The sequence below is a fragment of the Eleginops maclovinus genome, chromosome 1, assembly GCF_036324505.1.
Source record: "Eleginops maclovinus isolate JMC-PN-2008 ecotype Puerto Natales chromosome 1, JC_Emac_rtc_rv5, whole genome shotgun sequence".
Classification (NCBI taxonomy): Eukaryota; Metazoa; Chordata; class Actinopteri; order Perciformes; family Eleginopidae; genus Eleginops; species Eleginops maclovinus.
Genome location: NC_086349.1, coordinates 4,515,332 through 4,537,985, shown reverse-complemented (window position 1 = coordinate 4,537,985; position 22,654 = coordinate 4,515,332). Strand labels below are relative to the sequence as shown.

Sequence of the window (22,654 nt, the reverse complement as noted above, 5' to 3'; positions counted from 1 at the left end):
GTGTGTGTGTGTGTGTGTGTGTGTGTGTGTGTGTGTGTGTGTGTGTGTGTGTGTGTGTGTGTGTGTGTGTGTGTGTGTGTGTGTGTGTGTGTGTGTGTGTGTGTGTGTGTGTGTGTGTGTGTGTGTGTGTGTGTGTGTGTACTTAATGTTGTGTGGCAGCGTCACAGCTTGGAAATGGCAGCAGACAGATTGTGGGAGTCAGGTGCTCACAACTCCATGACTGTTTTGCTTGTGTTCATGTAAATACGTTAAAATATAGAGACTCTTTCTTGCCTTTTAAGGCGAAGAACCAAAGCTTTCTTGTGTTGTTACATGAGGTGCCTGCATGTTTGAGGAATAATTGGGCTGAGGATCCTTCAGACTGCCTTCATGGTGCAAAGAACATTAGAATATATATTTCTTTAAATCCCCTTGGAGTTCATTTTGTCACACCATTATATTTTTAAGGCCATTTCTTGGGGCAATTTCTGACATTTCATGAAACAAACTCCAAAATCTTATCAATTATTAGTGAACATTTCCAAACACTCTAATACCACACTGTAAAAATACTAAATTTCAAGTAAAAGTACTGCATCAAGAATGGTTCTTAGGTAAAAGGATATAAGGAAAATGTACTTAAAGTATTAGGAGTAAAAGCACAAGCAGCAACTCTTCATATTCAAAAAGCTGGAACTGAAATATTGGATAAAAATATTCCATATTGGAATCTTCTCATGGGAATAATGGGAATTATGGGAATGTATGGGAACTGACTGGGAATTGATGCATGAACAGATATATACATAGTTCGGCTAGCTAAACAACTGGAATGATCTTCAAAACATCTTGCAGGAGGCAGATAAAAACAGCATCACATTTGAGGTAGCTAGCATCTCTATAAGAGTGCCTCATCGATGGTAAATGAAGTGATGCTTGCTATGGCTTATTTAGCATCTAAGTTATCAGCTAGCTATCTGCTAGATGAATACATCTGTATGTGATATTTGCAATTTAAACATAAAATACGTATATTACCCCATAATATCATCAAACCTTACTTCACTTTGTGTAGTCCACAGGTTCAAATCTGTGGCTTCAATAGTCTTGTGTTTTGGGCTCAAAAGTGTGGTCCAGTCCTCTAGAAATCATATGTGCATGCGATGGAGGAATGCACAGTGCCTGTAGGGGTTGTGGTCTCAACAGCCATGCAGTAAGCAGTGTGCTATGTGCATGTGATTGAGGAATGGCATGGATATACTTGAATGGCATCTGTTTGTTTTAGTCAAGATTATGCTAAAATATACTTTCCCCAACTATGTTTAAGTTCCTTATGAAGAGCCAACCTTCAATTAAAAAATTCCCAGTTTATTCCCATAAATTCCCGTTAATTCCCATGAAAAATTTCCATCTTTGAAAATTCCTGGAATTTTGCGGCCCTAATCTCCTCATCTTATCAGTTCTATAAAAGTAAAAGGTATAAAGCAGGCCTTTAGACAACAACCCTCTCTTACAGTTTGTGTCTGTTGGTCATGTGAAATGCAAGACCTGTAGCCCTGCAGCATCACAAACACACATTAACACACACACACACACACACACACACACACACACACACACACACACACACACACACACACACACACACACACACACACACACACACACACACCCAGCAGTGAGACATCAATAGAGCCTCTAATGATTACATTTGCTGCATTTAGACTGCATCAGAATCTCTCCCCGCAGCGAGGCGTCCGTATGTTCCTTACCCACACGCTGTTTATGTATACAGGACAGATCTCCAGCTGTGTAATAGATGAGAGTGTGTGTCTATACTGCCAGAGCACTGCAGAGCGTGCAGCTATTAGAGCCAAATGTTGCCAGACTGGTAGACATCAGACTAGAGCATGATTGTGCCCCCCCACCATTGAAGTGTCTGGCAATGTGTGGCGGCAGAGAATAAAGAAGAAGAGGGTCATATATGCAGATGGCGAGGAAGGACGAGGAGGCTTGTGACTCAGCTAGATGAGGATGCAGTATGTAGGTCAATAGGTCACGCTGCAGTATAGTCTATACGGCAGGATTATATGCTTTACGAGCGGCTGGATGTGGGAAGACGCTGCATTCAGTGGTGCTGCTCCACTTTTTCCGAGGCTTAGTTTTGAAATCAGGTCACAAGCAAGTCTTCCCCCTCCTGTCTGCATGCCCCCTCATTTTTTATTTTTTTTTACCTCCAGCCCACATCCCTTCCCTCTCTCCAACGACGGATTCTTTTTAATTTTTCCCATCTTCCGTCTCGCAAAAGATTCCTCCCCTCTCTGATTGCATTTCACTGCTTTATCCATCGCTTCCCTCCCTGTTTGTCTCTCTATGCTCATATCTGTGATCAGATTATGAGGCATATCATGGGATTAGTGAGTCTCATGGTATGTATTAAAGTGGGAGAGCAGGGGAGCGGATAGAGAGGGCTTGATGAGTATTTCATGGTAATGCGGCGCCCAATCTCATACAGCACGAAGACTAAATGATGATAAAGAGCATCAATGCCATCGCCATTTTATTCATCATGGGCTCGTTTGAATGGCCGAGGGGGTAAAAGCAATAAAGTCGAAGAGATATCTTCAGTTGCACTGCAATAAGAGAGGGGAGATAATAGAAAGAGGGAACAAAAACGGACTCTTGCTGCAGATATTCATCCGTTCTGAAGTGATCCTGGGGATTCGCTCTCTTTCATGTCATCGAACTTTATGAAAATGATGGGAAGTGTCGTTTCAAGGAAATGTGTCAGTGAGCCTCGCTGCTGCCACTTGCTCCTCTCTTCACGTCTTTACTCCTCAAGGGTTTCCCCATTTTTCAGTTTCCAATTGTTTTCGTCAGCCTTTTTTTTACCCCCCGCAGCCCGTTTCACCCTCTGTCTTTTGTTCTAGTTTCATCTCATTTTCCTTTCTCAACCCATGCCTCTCTCTGTGCCTTTTGTTCTGTCTCAATCTCACTGTTTCCCTTCTTAATTTCTGTTTGTCTATCCAGACAGATGGCAGCAATGGAGGTCTTTGTGGGGTGAGGGCCTACAGGGTTGCAATCCCCGTCTTCTGTCCTTCAGATACTTTAGATTTTCCTCTTTTTTGCTTTTGTGAACCTTTGCTTAACACACAGTTCTGAGTCCTTGGCCTTCCTGCTTTGGCTCAGCAGTGTACGTGTGTGTTCATGTGTGTATGTTGCTGACAGAATGAGGTTTTGGTGGAGATAGACAGCCCCCAGAGTGGGACAGGGAACAGATTGGAGTCTGAGCCCTCATGTCCTGACTCATTAATCTCCTCTTTAATTCATGGTCTCACCAGCGGGCTCAACGCGTGCACACACAGCAGCACATAGAGCGCGCTCAAAGGTCCAAAAGAGACGTACAAGCAGACAGTGATGTTGGCACAGAACACGAGCCAAGAGTCAACATTATCAATTTAATGATTAAATGTCCTTATTTTTTTCTTGCCTCCTTGATGCTGCTTGGAAATGATTCATCACACTTCAAAGCAGTTATTTTGCCCCCTCACCACCGCCTCAACGACAGTATCGATCACACGCTTAGGCGGCCGTGATCTTGCCAAGATTCCAAAGTCAACCAACAGTGGAATAGCTAAATGACGCACATCCTCGTTCTTCAACTCCAGGTTTTACTTCGGGTAACGCAGAAGAAGAACAAGGTTGACGAGTTATTATCATACCAATTGTCTTTTTTTAAAGCTATGATAGTCAATGCCTTTTATGGGAGTAGCTGCTGCCTGTTTGAAACTTTCTCTTGGTCTTAGCAGCCCATCAAAAACAAGTAGAGAGGAACCCCATCCAGTGCAAGAAGAGCTCTATTCATACCGGCATTGTAGTGTAAAAAAACTTCATGAGCAATGGAAGAAAACTTAAAACATGCACATTTTAAGCAACACGATGCGAATGGATGCGCTCCTCTTCAGGCATCAGAAAGTGTATATGTATTTTTCATACTTCCCTCTCATAAGAAGGGTATTTCTGTCTTTTCTGATTGAACTGTACATAAATTCCATGTTCGTTGTTATTTCAGAATCAGAATCCCTTTATTCGTCCCGCAGTGGGATTTGCTTGACGTTGTCTGCTGTTGTCACTTTCTGAAGTAGAATCCTGGGTTACCCTTCATGCTCCATAAATGTTGGTTGCATTAGTGCATAGCTCTTCAGCAATTCTTACCCTTCTGGTCATATAAAATCTTTTCCAGCTGACCTGACTTCTTTGTTCCTTAAAAAAAGAAACATTTGGAAAGTGTAATGAGGATGTCAGAATGGCCACACGGATTTAAGGAGGAACAGGAAGGGCTGGAACTCGTGGAGAAGATGGGTACATTGATAAAAAGCAGAAACAGTCAGTCACATTGTTGGCTTTTTTTCCCTTTCTGAACACTCGTTTCATTCTAAAAAGAAACTGACATCATACCAGCATTAGTGCTAAAGGGAACTTTGAATATAGTCATTCTAATCATATTATGGTGGTAACCAGAGTTGGGTGTAACGCGTTTCAAAAGTAACGGAGTTACAGTAATGTATTACTTTTTGCTGTAACGCAGTAATATAACGCATTACTTCTGAAATGTGGGTAATATAATAGCCCTTACAATTCTCAGTAACACAGTTACAACACATTTTAACCCGACATGATGTGGGGTTTTGTTTCTAAGAATTCACAAACATCGAGACATTCTGACACCAGAGAAATAATTGTGCAGGTAGAATAGTAACTCAGTAAGCCTGTTTACTATTGGTTAAGAGGGCTGCAGAAACAGATTCACAATGCAGAGCTGCAGGCTCACAATGCAGAGCTGCAGGCTCACAATGCAGAGCTGCAGGAACAGATTCACAATGCAGAGCTGCAGGCTCAGAGAAAAGAAAAGAGAAAGACAGGAGAGCGCAGGCTGAAGAAACAGAAGGTAACTTTCTCTGGGTCTGCTGCTTGAACCCCGCGAAGTTCAGAGACTCGTGGCAGAGTGTTGAAGAACTGCAGCCTCTGTGGAATCACCGACTTTTATAAAGCTTGTCAGCCAAATCCCCGTTAACACACCAATGACAAGGTGAGCTAACGCTGCCATAGAGACTGGTTCATATACAGCAGGTCACAGGGCCGTGCAGAGGGTCCACTAACATGTTATTAATAACACACAGAGACGTCATGTTACCGGTATCACATATTATTCAGCACACTTAAACGGAGCATACGTTTAATTTCAGCATACTGCCATAGATAGCTTTAATTAATGAGCTGTAATAAACTACATTTCAGCATTTAAAGCCCTACTTTTGGGGTTATTTTGGTGAAAGTAACTCAAAGTAACGCGAAAGTAGTGTAACGCATTACAGTTCAGAGACAGTAATAATGTAATCTAACTTATTACTTTAAAAAGACAGTAATAAGTAATATGTACTGTATTACATTTTTGAAGTAACTTGCCCAACACTGGTGATGACACTCTTAATAAGGATGAGTGTTACAGGGTTGTGCTGCATTTAAACTCTGAGATCATTATCATCAAGATACTGAGCCAAACTTAGTATCTGTTGGGACTGAAATAAGCATTGTGTGACTAAGTGGAGCCCCACTATTCATGTGGTAGCCACCACTTGGGCTATGTCTGCCACTATGGTCTGTAAGGTAGGGATGTGGAGGAGGAGGGCGGGCAGACAGGGGGGGATTTATATGAGCTACAAAATGATGAATGAAGAGGTACGTTTCGGAAGATGAAGGACAAGAAATGTGTGAAAGACAAAAGCAATTCTCTCATTTACATTTCTAAGTTAGAAATACTTTTTCAGGAGTCCAAATCTTCTTGACATTTTCTCCCAAGTTAAGTCAGACTTGATGGGGAGAGTTTCAACTGCCATCTGGTATCACCACAGGGGTTCTGTGGGGTTCAAGTAAGGGTTTGACTCGGCCATTCAAGGTCGGTCAGGTGTTATGCTTTTGGTCTTTGACTTGTCGGGAGTGAACCGTTGCCCGAGTGTGGGGAGCAGTGACTCCAAGTTCTCCCTGTGACTGCCACTGAGACGGACCCCATCCCAGGATGTTGCCACTCCCGTGCATCACCGCAGGGATGGTATTATCAGTGGGAAGCAGAATCTGTATTTAGATAGATGTAGCTCTAGGAGTTCAGGCTGAATTTATATCATCAGCACAGAGAATAAGTCCTCACGGTCCTTGAAGAGGCTTTTGGACAACAACTAAACATACTGTCATATTCCTTTCCCTCAGGAGTGAACTCTGTCTAGCCACTCTGCCGAAGGCCTGAACGAATTTAGCTGTACTAGAAACCACCAGTCCTTCCAAACGTCATCCCTTTCACAATAATGGACTTTTTCTCTGGGGACATTCAAAGATGTAGAAATGGTTTTCTACCATTGCTCAGACATTGACCTTGACACGATAACAATTTTGGAGAGTTTATTGGACTTCAAAGCTTTGATTTTAGTCTGACAAGCATGGTAAATGATGGGAACTTAATGGGAACTATATGCAGGTGTTGTCTTTCTTCATTGTGCACAATTAAAAGAATATACCAATGCAATTCTAAAGATATCTCAAAGATAATCTCAGCACCTTAACTGAACTTCCATAGAACAGAGTCTGAAAACGTACCTCAAAAAGGCAAAGAACAACAAAGTTTACTTTGTAGAAAGGCCAAAAATGTAATTTTCTCAACATGGCGACCGTGTGGCCTTCAGCCTTCCATCGAAGGTTTTACAACTTGTATGTATGTCCTCAGGGGGGGGTTATCGGCTGATTCTTTTGATCTCGCCGAGTCACTGTGATCTCATGATCACCTCATGGACTGTTAATCACAATGTGGGGAAGAGGTCACAGCACACATTCCCGCACTGTACTCAGAGATTCATACACACTCTCAACTCTCTGACGTCCTCTTGTTCAAGCAGCCAGAACATCATGCCCTCCATGTTGCAACAGATATTCAACTCGGTAAACAAAAACACATCATGAGTTGTGTTCCAACGCAGCACTGACACAGCCCAGGGACACGGCTGTTTAGGTCTGAGTGTGTGCGCAAGGCCATGCGCTGTGTGCGTGTACACATTCCTGTTGTAACAGGAAGTGTTACTCAACTACAGACCGGGACATTTTCTCGTCCTTGTGACAAGTCAGGTCAGGGACCATCAGGCCTTTGGGTCACCGCTTCTAGTCAACTTTCAAATTGCTCTCTTTTCTCATACATCACCAGATGAGATACTGTGTTTAGTTCTGGCCAACTCTGTAAAAGAGGGAATGGAAATAGAGGTTTTTCCTCCAGTAGACTTTTAAACAATTCAGTTCCTTTGTGTTTGACCAGCCTTTTAGTTTGGAAGGCAAAGGAAGAAAAACAACTTCCTTTTTCTTGAATTCCATATAGACTGACAGCGGGTGTTATTATGACATTCTGCTCATTCATGCACTCACCATATTGAGCAATATGGCCCCCATAACACAAGCAAAAGGAATTTAAAGCACTCTCAGTGTAGTTTAGAGTTGTCACTGAGTCAGGGTTTGGTATGGAGAACAGGTTCTAGGTTGAATACTTAGAGGCCCCATTTAGCTTGTGTGTGTTTTCCCGTTCCTGTAGTGAGTTTTATAGGTTTCTGTGCATGTAAATGGTCTGCAAAGGATAAATCCCAAAGTGCCCTCAAAGAGAGTTTCTCTCACACACTCAGGGGGAGGTAGTATGGGAAAAATAAAGACCTTTCGAACATTAAAGCATGCAAACATGTCACAATGGAGGCACAAAATACAAATAGGAACCTGAAGATGAGCTAAATAGGGCCGCTTGAATATATGAACGATTGGAGATTCTTTAAAAAACCTGCAGGTTACTCAACTGTTTATAAAAACACTAAACCCCGCCTACATCCTTCTTCGTATCATATCAAACACAGCCATTATTGTTTTATAAATTCGCTTTCCCATGAAGCCTGGCTCCCCACAGAGCAAGATTTCCTCATGTTTCAGGAACGTTCACTCTTCCTAGAGGAGACTGGTTCAGAGCTGGTTGATCTAGATGGATTTCGTCATAGCTATTCAGAGGGAGTGTTGCACAAACACACGCTCACAGCGGCTTTTATGTTTGAAAGTGCATATATGTGTCCAAGGGAGAGGGCCTTTGTCAGCTTTCAGTCACCATAAAGAGTGTTCCAGTGAGCCACTCAGAACTTTCTGGTATCTTCTCTGCATGTGAATGAGGTTTTCAGCAACAGCACGACTCCCTCACAGACAGCATCCGGTTTATAGCAGCCGCTTGTGGCCGCCGTGGCCTGAATGTCATGTGCTCTGCGGTTTTTCTAGAAAGAATCCCTTGTCTGTTAAAAGGGAAATGTCTTAGTTGGATGTTGCAAAAGTGTCTTGTTTGCATTGAGCTAATATAAATATACAGCTCTGGAAAAAATTAAGAGACCACTCCAAATGTTTCTTAAATCTCAATCTCTACATGTATGGCAGCCATTCCAGTGTCTGTTGAATTCCAACAGAGAAATGTTGTCAGCAAAAAATAATAATTTAACTCAAAGACAAACCTATAAATAATAAAACCAGAGAAAATGATAATGCTGAAGTGGTCTCTTCATTTTTTCCGCAGCTGTATATATATTCTTTTATCAAACAGACTGTAGTGGGAAATGCTGATCCAAAATCTTAAAGATGTTCTCAGTAAAGCCTAATATAATTTTTGTTGAGTCCTACCAACGATCAACACAATCATTGCAATAACATCTCAAAAAGCTTGATCTATAGCCAGATCTGTTACACTCAATACTATGAATACAATACAGGAGCTGAACAGATTCCTCTGTCTGCTCTCACCTGATTGCACGTACACAATGTGCTTTTGTAAATGTTGCTGTCAAGGAACAGGATGCAATGTATTAATCAACTTTTTCGTTTGGGTGTGTGTCACGGTCAGGGGATTACACCATCAGAGTGTAGCAGCTTGTTATGGTGCAACACCGGCGCAACCGACACACAGGAACTGATGAATCGGAAGCTGCTGCTAATGATCGTTAAAATGCTCCTTTCTCCACATGTAGTACGGGACCATTTATCAGCCACAGAGATGGACCAACAGGCCCAGACACACTCACACACGCTAATCAGCTGCTCGCCAGTAGCCGTGGCAACAGACTGCAGAATCTCCTTTCCTGTGCCCCTTCACTCTTTCCCTCCCTTTTCTGTCTCTTTGACCATACTTTTGCTTTCATGAGCTAATCCTTCCCTCATCCTCTCTGTTTTTACTCCCCGGCTAACGAAAAAAGGGAAAGGGAAAGAGGAGCCGGGAGAAAAAGCACAGACAAGTCCTGAAAGCGCAGGCCGCTGCCTAGCACCGGATCTCCTCTGGGAGCAGAGCGGAGATAAAGAAATAAAGGCGTGACCGTGTGAAAGGGAAAGGGAGAGAGCTGATAAAGAAGGGGTTTACCTGCCAGGTGGGACTAAGAGAGATTGAGCGTGTCAAACCAGCTGCTTTGACATGTGCATAGTGGGCTGATAATGGGCTATAATGGGAAAGAAATAAGACCTGGCCCTGAGGCTTTCTATCCGTTGTATATTTAAACAGTTTCACAGATTTTCTGATTCCCATGTGAAGAAACTGAGTTTATAGGTAGAAGAAGTTACCAAATACCTTATGGAAAGCTAAATATTTGTAATATATTTTGAGTTATGGGTCACTTCAGTATAAACATGATTGTGATTTAAATATTGCTTTGACGGGTGACCGAAGTGCATTCTGGTACAATTTATCACCCCAGGGCCACCACTACAAAGACTGGGCTGCCATGTTTGATTCATTTCATTTTCCAAGTGATGTCTCTATTTAAATGTGTGAAAAGTTAGCAAATACGGCGAGAAACCCCTTCTATCTTTTAGGACTCAATGTTACTTTCAGGAGTTATTGCATGAGACACAAAATGGCAATGACAAGTAACAATATTTTACTACAAGTGAATATATAACGTTTTTTATTTATTATTAACTTTTCGTAATACAGTTTATTCCTCTGTGCCATTAAGCCCTCTTTTTGTGGGAATGCACACTGCACACTTCTCGAGTCAGACTTATTTCAGGAAACATAATTTCCTCCTGGGATTAACAAAGTATTTTGGTTGGTTGGTTGTTTGGGTGGTTGGTTGGTTGGTTGGTTGGTCGGTTGTTTGGTCTGTCGGCTGGCTGGCTGGCTGGCTGGCTGATCGATCATGCTGCAGCTTAAAAAAACTGACTAGAACCCCAAGTTCAAGATTCAAAGGCTTTATTGTCATATGCGTGTAGTTATGGAAATGAAAATCTTAGGTTCCGAGCTCCTCCAATAATGCAACATAGTATAGGACATAAAACAATAGACAATTAAAAAAACAATAATTCAATTAAAATAGTGCAAATGAAAAGGAAGTATATTAATCTCGATCTGAAAATTGTCACAAATATATTTTCTTTAGTTTGAGTGGTTTTTAATGTTTTTGAAGATTGATCTTCACAACAATGGTCTTTTTGAGAGCCATTAGCTGGGGAGGTCAGGGCGGATTGAGAAATGGTTTAAATACGTACATGTGACTTTATTTTTATTTTACATTGACAAAGATAAGGTGTGTCCCAAATAATAAAAGAGTCTTGCAAACAATAATTTACATTTATTGCTGAGCCAAATATGCAAGTTTACAATAGTTAATTATTGATGATTAAAGCTGCTCAACCCAATATAATTAGAAAAATTAAGTAGAAACTTAACGTCACACAAAAGAGATCCATGAACACCTATCACACCCAATAAGGTAACAAAAAGTAATGACTAACAGCATTAAAGGGGCTTTCCTTTGCATCCCTTGCCACTTCCCCACACATTGTTTCAATATATCCGAACCACTAGACGCTAACATGTCATGGCATGTCCGTCTTACAGCTGTCAGTAACCATCACAAGGTGCTGTCTTTGTTCTACACCCACATTCCTCGGCTTCCACAAAAAGGGATTGGCAGTGATGGTGCTTTTAAAGATTAAAAAAGTTGCAGTACATCATTGACTCATGTCTTGTAATCATGTTACATCATTATTTACTTGAAGTGCCTTTTATCATAGTCCCTGGTGGCTCCTTCCAACTGTTATACAGCGTCGTCATCATGATGGTGAAACTCATTTCAAGTGTGTATCCTAACCCAGCCTCTTGTAAACACTCTCTGACTCTGGTATATTCATCCAGGTCGGATTTCCAGGTGAAGAAACAGAGTTTATAGGTACAGAGTTAATGATATTACTTATAGAAAACCAATTATTTTAAATATATTTTGAGTTATGTAGTACTGTCACTTAAGAAAAAACATGGTTGATCGCTCAGTCGGTCATCCTGCAGCCAAAAAAGTCACTAGAACCCCAAATATGTATTAATCCGGTCTGAAAATAGTCCCATACAACAGCACTTTTTTGTTTAGTTTGAGTGTTTTTGAAGATTGATCTTGTTTGTAGGAAACAATGGACTGTTTGTAGAAAGCATCTGCTGGGGAGTTCGCAGAGAAATTAGTATTATAATAAGTAAAACATTGACTTGTTTACCTTGTAATCATGTTACATTGATATTTTCTTCAAGTGCCTCTTATCAAAATCCCTGATAGCTCATGCCAACTTCACTTTAATATAGTGTCGTTATCAGGGTGGTTAATGCAACTCTTTTCTAGTGTGTATCCTAACCCACCCTCTTGTAAACACACTGTGACTCCGGAATAGTCGTCCATGTTGTCATGTTTATCTTTTCTGAAAGCGTTCCTGTACCATACTAAGGCCTGTCGCAAGTCAAGGTGAAGCTAAGAACTAATATTTACTCTTCCTCGTCAAATTCCTCTCATGCCTATAGTGAGCGTTCTCACTGATAGTATCAAGGCCTCTGCTGCGTGGGCTAAAGGAATGAGAGTTGAAGGGAAAATTCTCTCCTCGAGAGATCCTTGTGGTAGCAGAGCGTCCTTCAGCGCGTTGCTCTCAGTTACATATTTACACATTCCTCACATCCAACGCACTGCTTCGGAACATTGACTCAACGTTTCTCATTAAGTGTTTGCTTACTGAGTGTCTCCAGTACTTCACTGTAGGCGTGTGTGTTGATTTAGAGCTATAACATGAATGAAAAGAGCTACTGTGCCACTAGCTTACCCCTTTCCCCCTTTTCTAAACAGACTTTACACATCTGAAAAGAAGTCACTGATTTAGATAAATATGGGTTTATTTTCTTTCAGTTTTACTGTATTTGTTGTTGTCAAATGTATGACCTAATTATAGTGCCCCTTTAAATATAGCCTTATGTTTTGCCTATATTTAGTTCGATCTTCTTGGGTTGTCTTTACTTATGTGCTATTTGTTGTTATTTGCTTTTTGATGAATATATCAGTTTCTTGGAAAGGCTTGCTGTCTTTAAAGCCCTTTTAAACAATCTGGTTGCCATCACAACTTTCTTTAAACTGGTCACAAATAATAAAAGTTCACATTTTAAAAGTAGTATTTATAGTATTATAACAGCTGGGGATTGTAGATTTTTTAGCAGCCTTTTTTTTTTAGAAGGAAAGTGGCATTTATTTTGAGGGACTATGTTCAGCTGTGGATGAATACACATGTGTTGCTCCAGTGAGTATTTCCAGCTGCAGTACTGTGGTATTGACTCAGAATAAATTCCTTTCCAAAATCAAAAGTAACAGTTTGGCTCATTGATGTGTTTTAAATAGTTTTGGTCTTTTGATAGGATTTGTTGCCAAATACAAAAATGTAATATAGTTGGTGTTTTGGCTCTTAAAACAACAACAAGTCCTGCTGTTACTGTAACCACCTTAACACCATTATACTCAGTGTTGGGAAGGGTACTTTCAAAACGTATTCCATTACAGAATACAGAATACATGCCCACAGATGTAATCTGTAACGTATTCCGTTACATTACCCAATCTGAGTAACATATTCTGAATACTTGGATTCCTTCCACATTGAATTGCATTTTCTAAGTGTAGGAATGCAGCCATTGGATTTGGATTACTGTAATGGGTGGAAACTTGTCTGAAGTTTAAAATCATTGGAGTTCCCTTAACCAATCACTAACGTTTGGTAATGACGTTTGTTATGCGCCGAAGGGCAGGCTCTGACCTGACACTTCCTACTTCCGCTTTCACAGTAGTAAACAAATCGCTACCTGCGAGCGTGGCTGTCAAAATGGCTGTCAACGACATGTGTCGATGTTGTCAATGTAACCTAAGGATTCAGGGGACAATTCGTAACTTGAAACAATTATTTGAAACACAGGAAGAATTCCTTCAAGAGTTGAAACAACCGAGCTAGTAGCGTCTCTTCCTCCGTCACCATTGTTGAACTACAGACTAGACTACAATTCCAGTAATCGTACGAAATGAGTTCTTGCCATGTCTCACTTACAGGAGCAAAATGAAATTGGGCGGAAGTAAGTAGGCTGGAATAGCCAGGCTAGTAAATCAGCACATAGGATACTGATACAACTACAAAATAGCAAGGTGACCAGTAAAACTACAGCAGATGACTACCCCTGGCTAATAAAAAAAAAAAAAAACGTACTTTAAGAGGCTTCTTCAGGTTGGAGGTGGAGTCTTTGGACGCTGAAAGGAGGTTGGTTGCTGGCAAGCAGAGGTTGCACTACACAGTTATATTTCGTTCTCCCTTCTCTTTCTTTAATGTGAAATGCTGTTTGAATTTCAAGATAGAAACGTATTCCTGCCCTGGCTCTGTTGTGCTGGCTCCGGCTCCTGCTCTACCTCTAGCTGCTCCTCTTCAGGCTCCATTGAAGGCAACTACATTGTTTTCATTTGTTTTCATGTTGAGGCTTCTGGGAAATGCATCAAGTTGCCTCAATTTATTTAGAGAGTGAATAAAATCATGAAAGAGAGAAGTACTGTCATGTAATCCATTGATTTCAACAATGTAACTGTATTCTGAATACCATCTATTTAAATTGTAACTGTAACGGAATACAGTTACTCAAAATGTGTATTCTAAATACGTAACGCCAGTACATGTATTCCGTTACTCCCCAACACTGATTATACTGTATATCATTTTCTGTTTCTGTTCGGTTCATGTTTAGGGCCGAAGCAAACCCTACAGAAATGAGGTCATTATACACAATCACTCCCCTTAAAACCCAGCAGCACATTCACACCCAAAGAAACGTCACCCACAAGATTCCTTTCCTGAGAAATACTCAGCGTTTCATTCAGTTAGAAACAAGTACATACACCCTTCCTCCTCGATGTGTGTTATTCAGAATAATCGGAGTAATCCTGTAACTACGTGGTCTCATTGTTAGTGTGTTTTCCTGACAATTTAGGCGCTGATCAGTTTAATTGTTCAGGTTTGATTTCAGGGATAATGATGATGTTAGGACTCAGGACTCAGCCGAATGTCCTAGAACTCCTTGAAAGACTCAGGATGAATAATACTCCTACACTCTCTGTGGCCTTTTCTGTCTCACCTGCCACTTACCCAGTTTCGTTTCACTTGTATCCATCCGCAGCTGTTGGAGAAAGTGAGTTCCTAGTCTCTTTTCAGCTGCAAGTCCCCCTAAACAATGCTTACAATCATGGCTCTATAAGTAAATAACATTTCCTCTCCAGTGGCCTGGCAAGCTACAGCATAATAAATACATTCATAACTCTTATGTTTAATATACAGCGAGATTACACCACTTTATCATGCATTAAGGAAATTCGAGTCTGGTAAATAATTTATGAGTACACTACACTGGATAACAAACCTGATTGTTGACTGGGCTCTCCGGCTCTTTTGCTTCTGCTTCAGTGTGTTTTTAAAGATATGTTTTATGCATGCATTCATATTTCTAGCTGCGCTGGATTAAAATGGAGGCTCATCTAAATTCGCTCCGTTGCCTTGGTGAATTGTGTCACTGGAGCTGATGAAGGTTTTGTTTTGCAGACACATGGGTAACAGGAGTTCTGGGATAACTCCGGGGTTAGAGAAGCATATCCTCGTCTTTATCACTCTGTTTCCTCCGTGCATTCCTGTTTGATTCCCTGAGAGATGTACTTTCACCCGCTACATCCTGTCTCCTTCTCAGCAGCTTCCAGTAACAGAACACCCCCCCCCCCCCCCCCTTAAAAGAAAAGACCGTCGTCTCGTCATTTTCCCGTTTGTTCTGATCATTTGCTCTTGAGACTCAGTGGGTCATGTCTAGTGGATCAGCTGATCTGTGTTTGTGTGTTCTCTGATCCTGGAGGCGCCTCCTGCTGGTCGGACATCAGAACTGCGCAAGCTGCAGCTTCATTTCCAGGAAATGATTTCAGTGGGCGGCTATGTAGGTTTGGCAGTCTGAGGACAACAGTGGGAAGAATGTGAGCACAACAATGGTGCTGTATGCATCACTTTGCTGGGACAGAGCTGTGTTTAATACTTTGCCTGAATAACCTCTGAAATCATGTTTAGAACTAACAAAATGTATATCACTAAGGATTATTACTGAATTACACAGTTTATTTTGCGCAATAATCTCGTTTTAAGAATTATTATCTTTGTTAATACTTATACACTATGGAATTCGATCTGCCAAGAACTATGGAATCCGTCATTAAATCCTTTGTTAAGACGTTCATCAATCAGATTTAAAACACGATATTTGACCCAGTGGGAAATTGTTTTTTGTGACCACATCAAGCAAACCTTTTTCAGTATCGAGAAAAGATACGAATTTGAGTCATCCACCTGGATTCATCGTATTCTTATTTGTAGAGGCATGCATTCTCACTACATCTATTGCACGTTTCTTTGTCCTGGGAGAGGATTCCCTCCTCTGTTGCTCTCCCTGAAGTTTCTTCCATTTTCCCCCATTAACTGAGGGGTTTCTTGGGGAGTTTCTCCTTTTTCGATGTGAGCGTCTAAAGACATATTCTGTTCAAACTGTAAAGTCCCCTGAGACAGATGTAACATTTGTGATATTGGGCTATATAAATAAAATGATTGATTGATGGATTTGAAACTAAAACTTGGTGAGATCTCTGAGAAAGAAGCAAAAGTCAACAAAAAGGATGTGTTTAAAAATGTACATGATTACACAGATTATTTTTTTAGAAAGTGTGACTTTTTAGATAGTTCTTCTTAGATAGAGTTTTACTTCCCCCTGAAATTCTTATTTTTGCTTGATACTGAAAGTGTTTTGCTGGATCTTATTGGCACAAATCTGATTCCACTCCAACTTACACATTTTTAGATATTTGTATATAATGTAGTACAAAAGGCACAGTTTTCCATGAACCTTTTTATATTTATATTTTTATATATTTTAATATTTGTATTCTATTTAGTTCAACTTTTCTTATTTTTCGTTTTTATTTGATTTTATTGTAAAACAGAGGTCACAAAACCCAATTTCCCACTGGGGCAAATATCGTGTTTTAAATCTGATTGATGAAAGTCTTAACAAAGGATTTAATGACGGGATTTTCCTTTAATCAGTGAGATGTTGTTACCGTGCACAGCATCGATGCAGGTGGGATTTTTTTGCCTCTGTGATGTCACCTTTTATGATGATATCTGCGCTGGATGGAAATTTCCATTTGAGCGTGTGTGTGGGCTGTGACAGTCATTGTGATCCAGCTGTGGGCGCTCAGCAGCCATCAGGCGGGGAACCTTTCCACAGGGACTCCACCTGACCCTGCACACCTGTCTGTGGCACTTTCAGTAAATCTTTGGGGTTTCTCAGATTCACACACATAAAAACCCTGGTGTTAACCCTTTCCTGTCCACTGTTTTTAATTGAGAATGATTTTTAAGTCCACACAGATGAGAAATGGTCTCCTGTTTGAGCATTTTAGTGCAAATTTAGCACAGAAATGATGAGCTGCAGCTTTCTTTCATGATTGATTTTAGTTTGGTTTTGAAACCTCATTTACTCTTTAAGATATAAGAAAACAGTTGTTAAATCAAATCTTCAGTCAACAACATGACATTAGAAAAAAAGCAATAAATCCTCACATTGAACCAGAGCTTTTATTTTGACAATTATTAAATCAGTTATCAGAACTGTTGCTGTCAACTTATCCATAGACCATTTTTTTTTGCAGCTGTATAAACAATAAGTCAATTGTTTACAATGCATCATAATGTAGCTGTTAAGGATATTTGGGTGTTTACCAATGCAGTTTTCAATCATAATATTTCATTTGTACCGACAGGTTCAATTTGTAAATGTAAAATGTCAAAAGAAGTAGAAAACTCTCACTCCCAGAAACAAAGATAACATAACTTAATTGGTCCACAATTGGAAGAAGATCATTTTTGCAGCAGCATAAAAAAACAAGGCATTGCACATAATTAGGAATGAAAAAGGTAGTAATAAACAATTCTAAAATAGAAACATCTCAAAATAGAAATAAACCGGCATTAGTGAGTAGAAAAAATACAGATGACCGGGAAGATACTTTTTTGTTTTTGAGCTATCAGACAAATAAAACACTAACGTAGGGCCAAATGTTTACTATATTAATTTATCAAACCAATAAAATCTTAATATAGACCCCCCTCCCCCCCATGGATTCATGCCTGTTTATCATCTTTGTTTGTACTCCACCAACCCTCCCTTTTATATTGTAAAGCCACTTTGAGTACAAGGAAAGCGCTGTCAAAATATAATTTATTATTATTATTATTAATCATTTATGATGATTAAATATGCTGTGTCTTTTACTTCTTTATCAGTTCTGGATGCATCATGGGAGAAGTTATAATTGATGACTCATACATTGATAAGCACTTATAGTGATCTCAAACAATTATTAAATGTTTGTATAGATGCTAAATAGTGAGGGTTAAAATAAAGGGTTGCCAAAATAAAAGCTTTACAGCCAGATATCTATCGTGTGTTTGTACCGATAATGAGCCAGTAAGAATATTGAAGTGTTTATTTATATATTTGTTATATAATCATTCCCCTTTCTCTCTTTTTTCCCCGTCCTCCAGGAGAGCTTTGCGGAGATGTTCGGGCAGGACGCGGCGGCAGAGAGCCGGCGGTCTCAGGAGAGCTTCAAGAAGTGGCTGCTGGCGGGGGTGACCCTGGTGACCGGCGTGGTGGTGGGCTCGCTCATCGCACAGAAGCGCCTGTGAAGACCCACACCCACCTACACACAAGATAAAATGAAGGTCCCGTTTGTTTCATCAGAACTGCTGATGATGTTTACCCCCCCTTCCTCCCTCCACACACACATCTAAGGACTCCTCCCAGGTGAACTTTGAGAAAAAGCCAGACTCTTTGTAACCCTCGTGCGGTTATAAAGAGTTTTCCTTTCGTCCACTGAATCGATCATTCCTTCTTCTCCTCCTCTCCTTCTGTCTTTATGTTTGTACGCATTAGTTTTAACAAATTTTTGGTTTCCTAATTTTGCTCTCACAAAGAGGCTGAAACTGACTCCCGTCTTTGAAGATATAAAGAGTGTGTGTCGGGCCCTGGCTGCTCTGTGTGTTCACCCCCCCCCCCCTACAGAAGGCTCCACGTATGAGCCTAATGGAGAGTGAAAGCAGGGACGATGTAGCACCTGCTCTCTGAACAGCTTCTGTATTTCAGAATTATCATAACCCATACACCATCATTGTCTGTCCTTGTCCTTCATTCTTACTGGTTCTGTTTGAGTGTGAAAAAGAGTGGTGCAGGGATCAAACTCGACCGCCCCCTGCCCCCACTGATCACACACTCAGACCTGTGTGTGTTTTCTCAGCCTGCAGACCGTCAGTTTGTTGTGAACGACTGCATCCATGTTCCCCTCACAGTGGCTGGCAGCAGATACTGTAGCAACACGAACACACGCCATAGAGATCTGGCTGTAAAACTTTTATTTTGGCAACCCTTTATTTCAACCCTCCCTATTTAGCATCTATAAGCACATGTAAACATTTAATAATTTGGTTTCTAAAACACTATACAAGTGCTTATCAATGTACAAGTAAACAATTATAACTTCTCCCTCAATGCGTCTGATAGGTAAACATTGATAAATTGATTTCAAATGCTAAATTGTCATAGTATATAATTGTTGAAAACTACATTAATAAACACTTAAATATCCTTATGTCTGTTTACAACTACATTATGATGCGTTGTAAACAATTTACTTACTGTTTAAAGAGCTGAAAAGCTGCATAAATATTCTGGTTCAATGTGAGGATTTGCTGCTTGTTTTCTAATGTCATGTTATATGATTGTAAATTAAACTGTTGGTGTGTTGAAAGAAGACATTTGAAGACTTGATTTAACAAAGGTTTTGCTGTTTTTCTGACATTTTTATAGACTAAATGAGGTTGGAAAAACCAACAAGTAGAGAAAATACTTTGTGTCAGTAGGGTTAAAATAAAGTGTTTATCATTTCTGTGCTAAATTTGCAATAAAATCCTAATCATGTGCTGCCATGCTCAAACAGGAGACCATTTTTCCTCTGTGCTAACTCAATAATCACTCCTTATTATAAACCGTCAGTCAAATTTACATTTATCACAGTTTTTCCACGTACACATCATAGCCTTTTCTGTAGCAAAGTGAAGAGACAAAGCAGTTCTGCCTCACGTGTGTTTGGAGTTTAATTAGTGTCTGTTTATCAGCCAATCAGCAGCTGTCAGCGTCTGCAGGACACACACCTTACCATCTCACACACTTTCACTCCAAGTTATCCAGCCGTAGCTCTCAGTGTCCCCCCTCCTTCTCCTACCCTGTCTCCCCCAGACACTTCAAATCTGTCAGAGTTCCATCCGTCTCCCCCCGTTCCCTCTGCATCCGGCTCCACCTCCTCCTCCTCTGTGATTCCCCTGGCTGTCACTGCACCTAGTCACGTGTGTCAGTCACAGCTGGCCCTACACACACACACACACACACACACACACACACACACACACACACACACACACCTGCCAGTCACGTGTAGTGCGTGAGAGACCAGGAGACGAACACCCCTTCTTTGTTTCCGAACATTTTTCCATCTTTAATTTAAGTCGGAGGAGGGTTTGTCGCCTGGTGTTTCACGCACCAACAACTGGCAGCTCCATTAATTCACTGGGAAGGGGGGGGGGGGCACGCTGTTCCCAGTACCCACCACCCAGTGCTTCAATCTGGATCTCATCCCGAATACTGTCTCCAGTTTACAGCATTTCCTCGTGTGTTACAACAGCTCAGTACGGGCGGTATAGAGTGAACATTTAATGAATTCATTAAGATTCCCAATGTGTTATTTTCATGGCCTAGAAAATCAATATTAGTGAACATGAGCGTCTCTCTCAAATCTAGAACCAGAGAGATAAATCTGCGTCCCAGACACCTCGGAGTTCAACATTTTTCCAGTTTAAAAATTCTGACGTCTGACCTCCACGTGCTTTTCTCCGAAGTGCAGCCTCCACATTTTTGGAGCATTTGTGATTTATCTCAAATTGCTGCAGAGAAGATCATCTACAGAGATTGTAATCACTGTTTTAGAACACTAGCAAGATATTTTAATATAGATTGAGGGTTGAAACTATGCATTAGCTTGTATTTCTTTATTTAAATACAGACTTAAATATTTGATGTTGTGCGTTTCTATATTGGTGTGTGACGTCAGACCGCTACCTCTTTGTGACGTCAGAGTAGATTTGACTTCAGGTGGCGTTCCATTCTTCTTTTTTTAGTAGAAGGTCGTCATTTTCAAATTTCCACGTTGTCTGGAATGCAGCACAAGCTCCAATCTTGTCAGGAGGTAATGCGTCTGGAGCTGCTCCATAGACAACGGATGGTAGATTCATTTTATTGACCAACAGATTTTCTTTTTTTAATACCCAAATGAGCATCATTCTACTCTTCCATATTCACTGAATATCCCGGCTGCTCTCGTGTAATCATCTCTCACAGTGAATTGTCTATGGAGCACTTTTTTATGACATCACAAATAATGTTTTTGGGAATGTAGGAGTTCATGTTTGCTACTATTTTTCGACTGTCTTAGTACATAGAAAGAACATGTACACACTTTTTGAAGTTGGGCAAAATTCACATTTAAAGTAATGACCTGTAGAAAAAGAATCATCTGGATTTTGGCAAGAAACATCCATCTCATGTCTCTTCATCCACCTCTACTCCTTTTCATCCTCATGTTCACTGAATCATGTACATCTATAAACACTTGTGGATTTCCCTTTCTAATCTGATGGAAATAAATATGTCAACCAATAAAAAACAAACTGACTATTGCTGAGTTTCCTCTGAAGCCTCGTGTCCGGAGCGTCATATTAGCCAAGGTCTGCTCTCTTACATTCCAGTTCAGTATAAATCTATTTTTCTAGTGTATGCCCCACCGAGAAGCTGTTCCCGGCCCGTCACTCAAACAAACCTCCGCCCCTCCTGCACATAATGTGTGTGTGTGTGTGTGTGTGTGTGTGTGTGTGTGTGTGTGTGTGTGTGTGTGTGTGTGTGTGTGTGTGTGTGTGTGTGTGTGTGTGTGTGTGTGTGTGTGTGTGTGTGTGTGTGTGTGTGTGTGTGTGTGTGTGTGTGTGTGTGTGTGTGTGTGTGTGTGTGTGTGTGTGTGTGTGTGTGTGTCTGCATGCGTGTGAATTACTTTGCGGCAAAATGTTCTTGAAGGAGGCACAAATGAAGGGAGTGTGACAGCATTGGCACGCCTCTCTATATATAATATATATATATATGCTAGTTATTTAAACCGATTAGAGTAGTGCATTAGCTTAGTGACATATTTAAGGAGATCGGAAGTGATGGCTTTTTAAACATTATTTATATTTGGTGTAAAAAGCATAATTGTGCCCCTTCGAATGGCCTTAAACTCTTTGCATTGATGTGCATTGTGTTTCTTTTTTTTAGGATTATTGGAGAACATGCTAAGTAAAAGGATATTTTCAAAACGTTAGCTCTTTTGTCGGCCATAAAGAGAACACAACTAAAGGTGTCTGTTTGTATGTCTTAGAATGCCGTTGTAAAGTTAATTTACATTGAACCTAATAAAGCCAATGTTGGAACATGAACTGAGTGCCGTGTCTTAATGAAGTCTGCGATAGTGAGTTGCTGTGCATGAAGAGAAGCTCATCAAGACATGTCAGATATTCAAGGTATTTCCGGAAGAAAAATCAGCCTGAAGAAAGTCAATTTGACACCTAAAATAACTCTTTAACCACTGTGTGGAAATGGGAAATGTTACGTGGATGTCATAGTTCAGTGTGTTGCTTTATTTTGGAAAATCCCAGTGACATCAAAGTACCTTCTAATAGAAAGTGGAATGCATTAGTGGTAGAAGTACAACAAAAATGTGTGTGGAGGATAATGAAAAATGAAACCTGTTTTTGAAAAATATTTCCTTGGCCACACCTATAGAGATAAGTAGTAGTTTTCTATGTTTTTAGATTAATTTAAGAGCTTTAACAGTGGGTCATAGGCTCAATCACCACTGTGGTACATCCTTTAGCGATAATGACCTAACTGGCATTTATTTGATTGGAAATCTTGAATTAATTACATTAAAGGAATTAATTGCAGACTAAAATGAATTGATAAGCGGGCCTTTATTTCTGAACAATAAATACTGTTTTAGATGATGATCAAATCTTGCAAATTAACACTAGTTGTCATACTGTGCTCTGGTTTCAGACAGAGGGAAAAGAGGCAGTA

At 40.4% G+C, this 22,654-nt stretch overlaps 1 protein-coding gene across 3 annotated transcripts in view; it reads left to right on the top strand.

Moving 5' to 3' along the window:
* Positions 1-22,014, top strand: part of bcl2l1 (BCL2 like 1) — a 35,887-nt gene extending 13,873 nt beyond the window's left edge. For all 3 annotated transcript variants that reach the window (XM_063879188.1, XM_063879204.1, XM_063879196.1), the window contains one exon: positions 17,986-22,014. In XM_063879188.1, the coding sequence (XP_063735258.1) occupies positions 17,986-18,129 (144 nt within the window). In that variant the 3' untranslated portion in view covers positions 18,130-22,014. The remainder of the gene's footprint in view (positions 1-17,985) is intronic.
* The last annotated feature ends 640 nt before the right edge of the window (positions 22,015-22,654 follow it).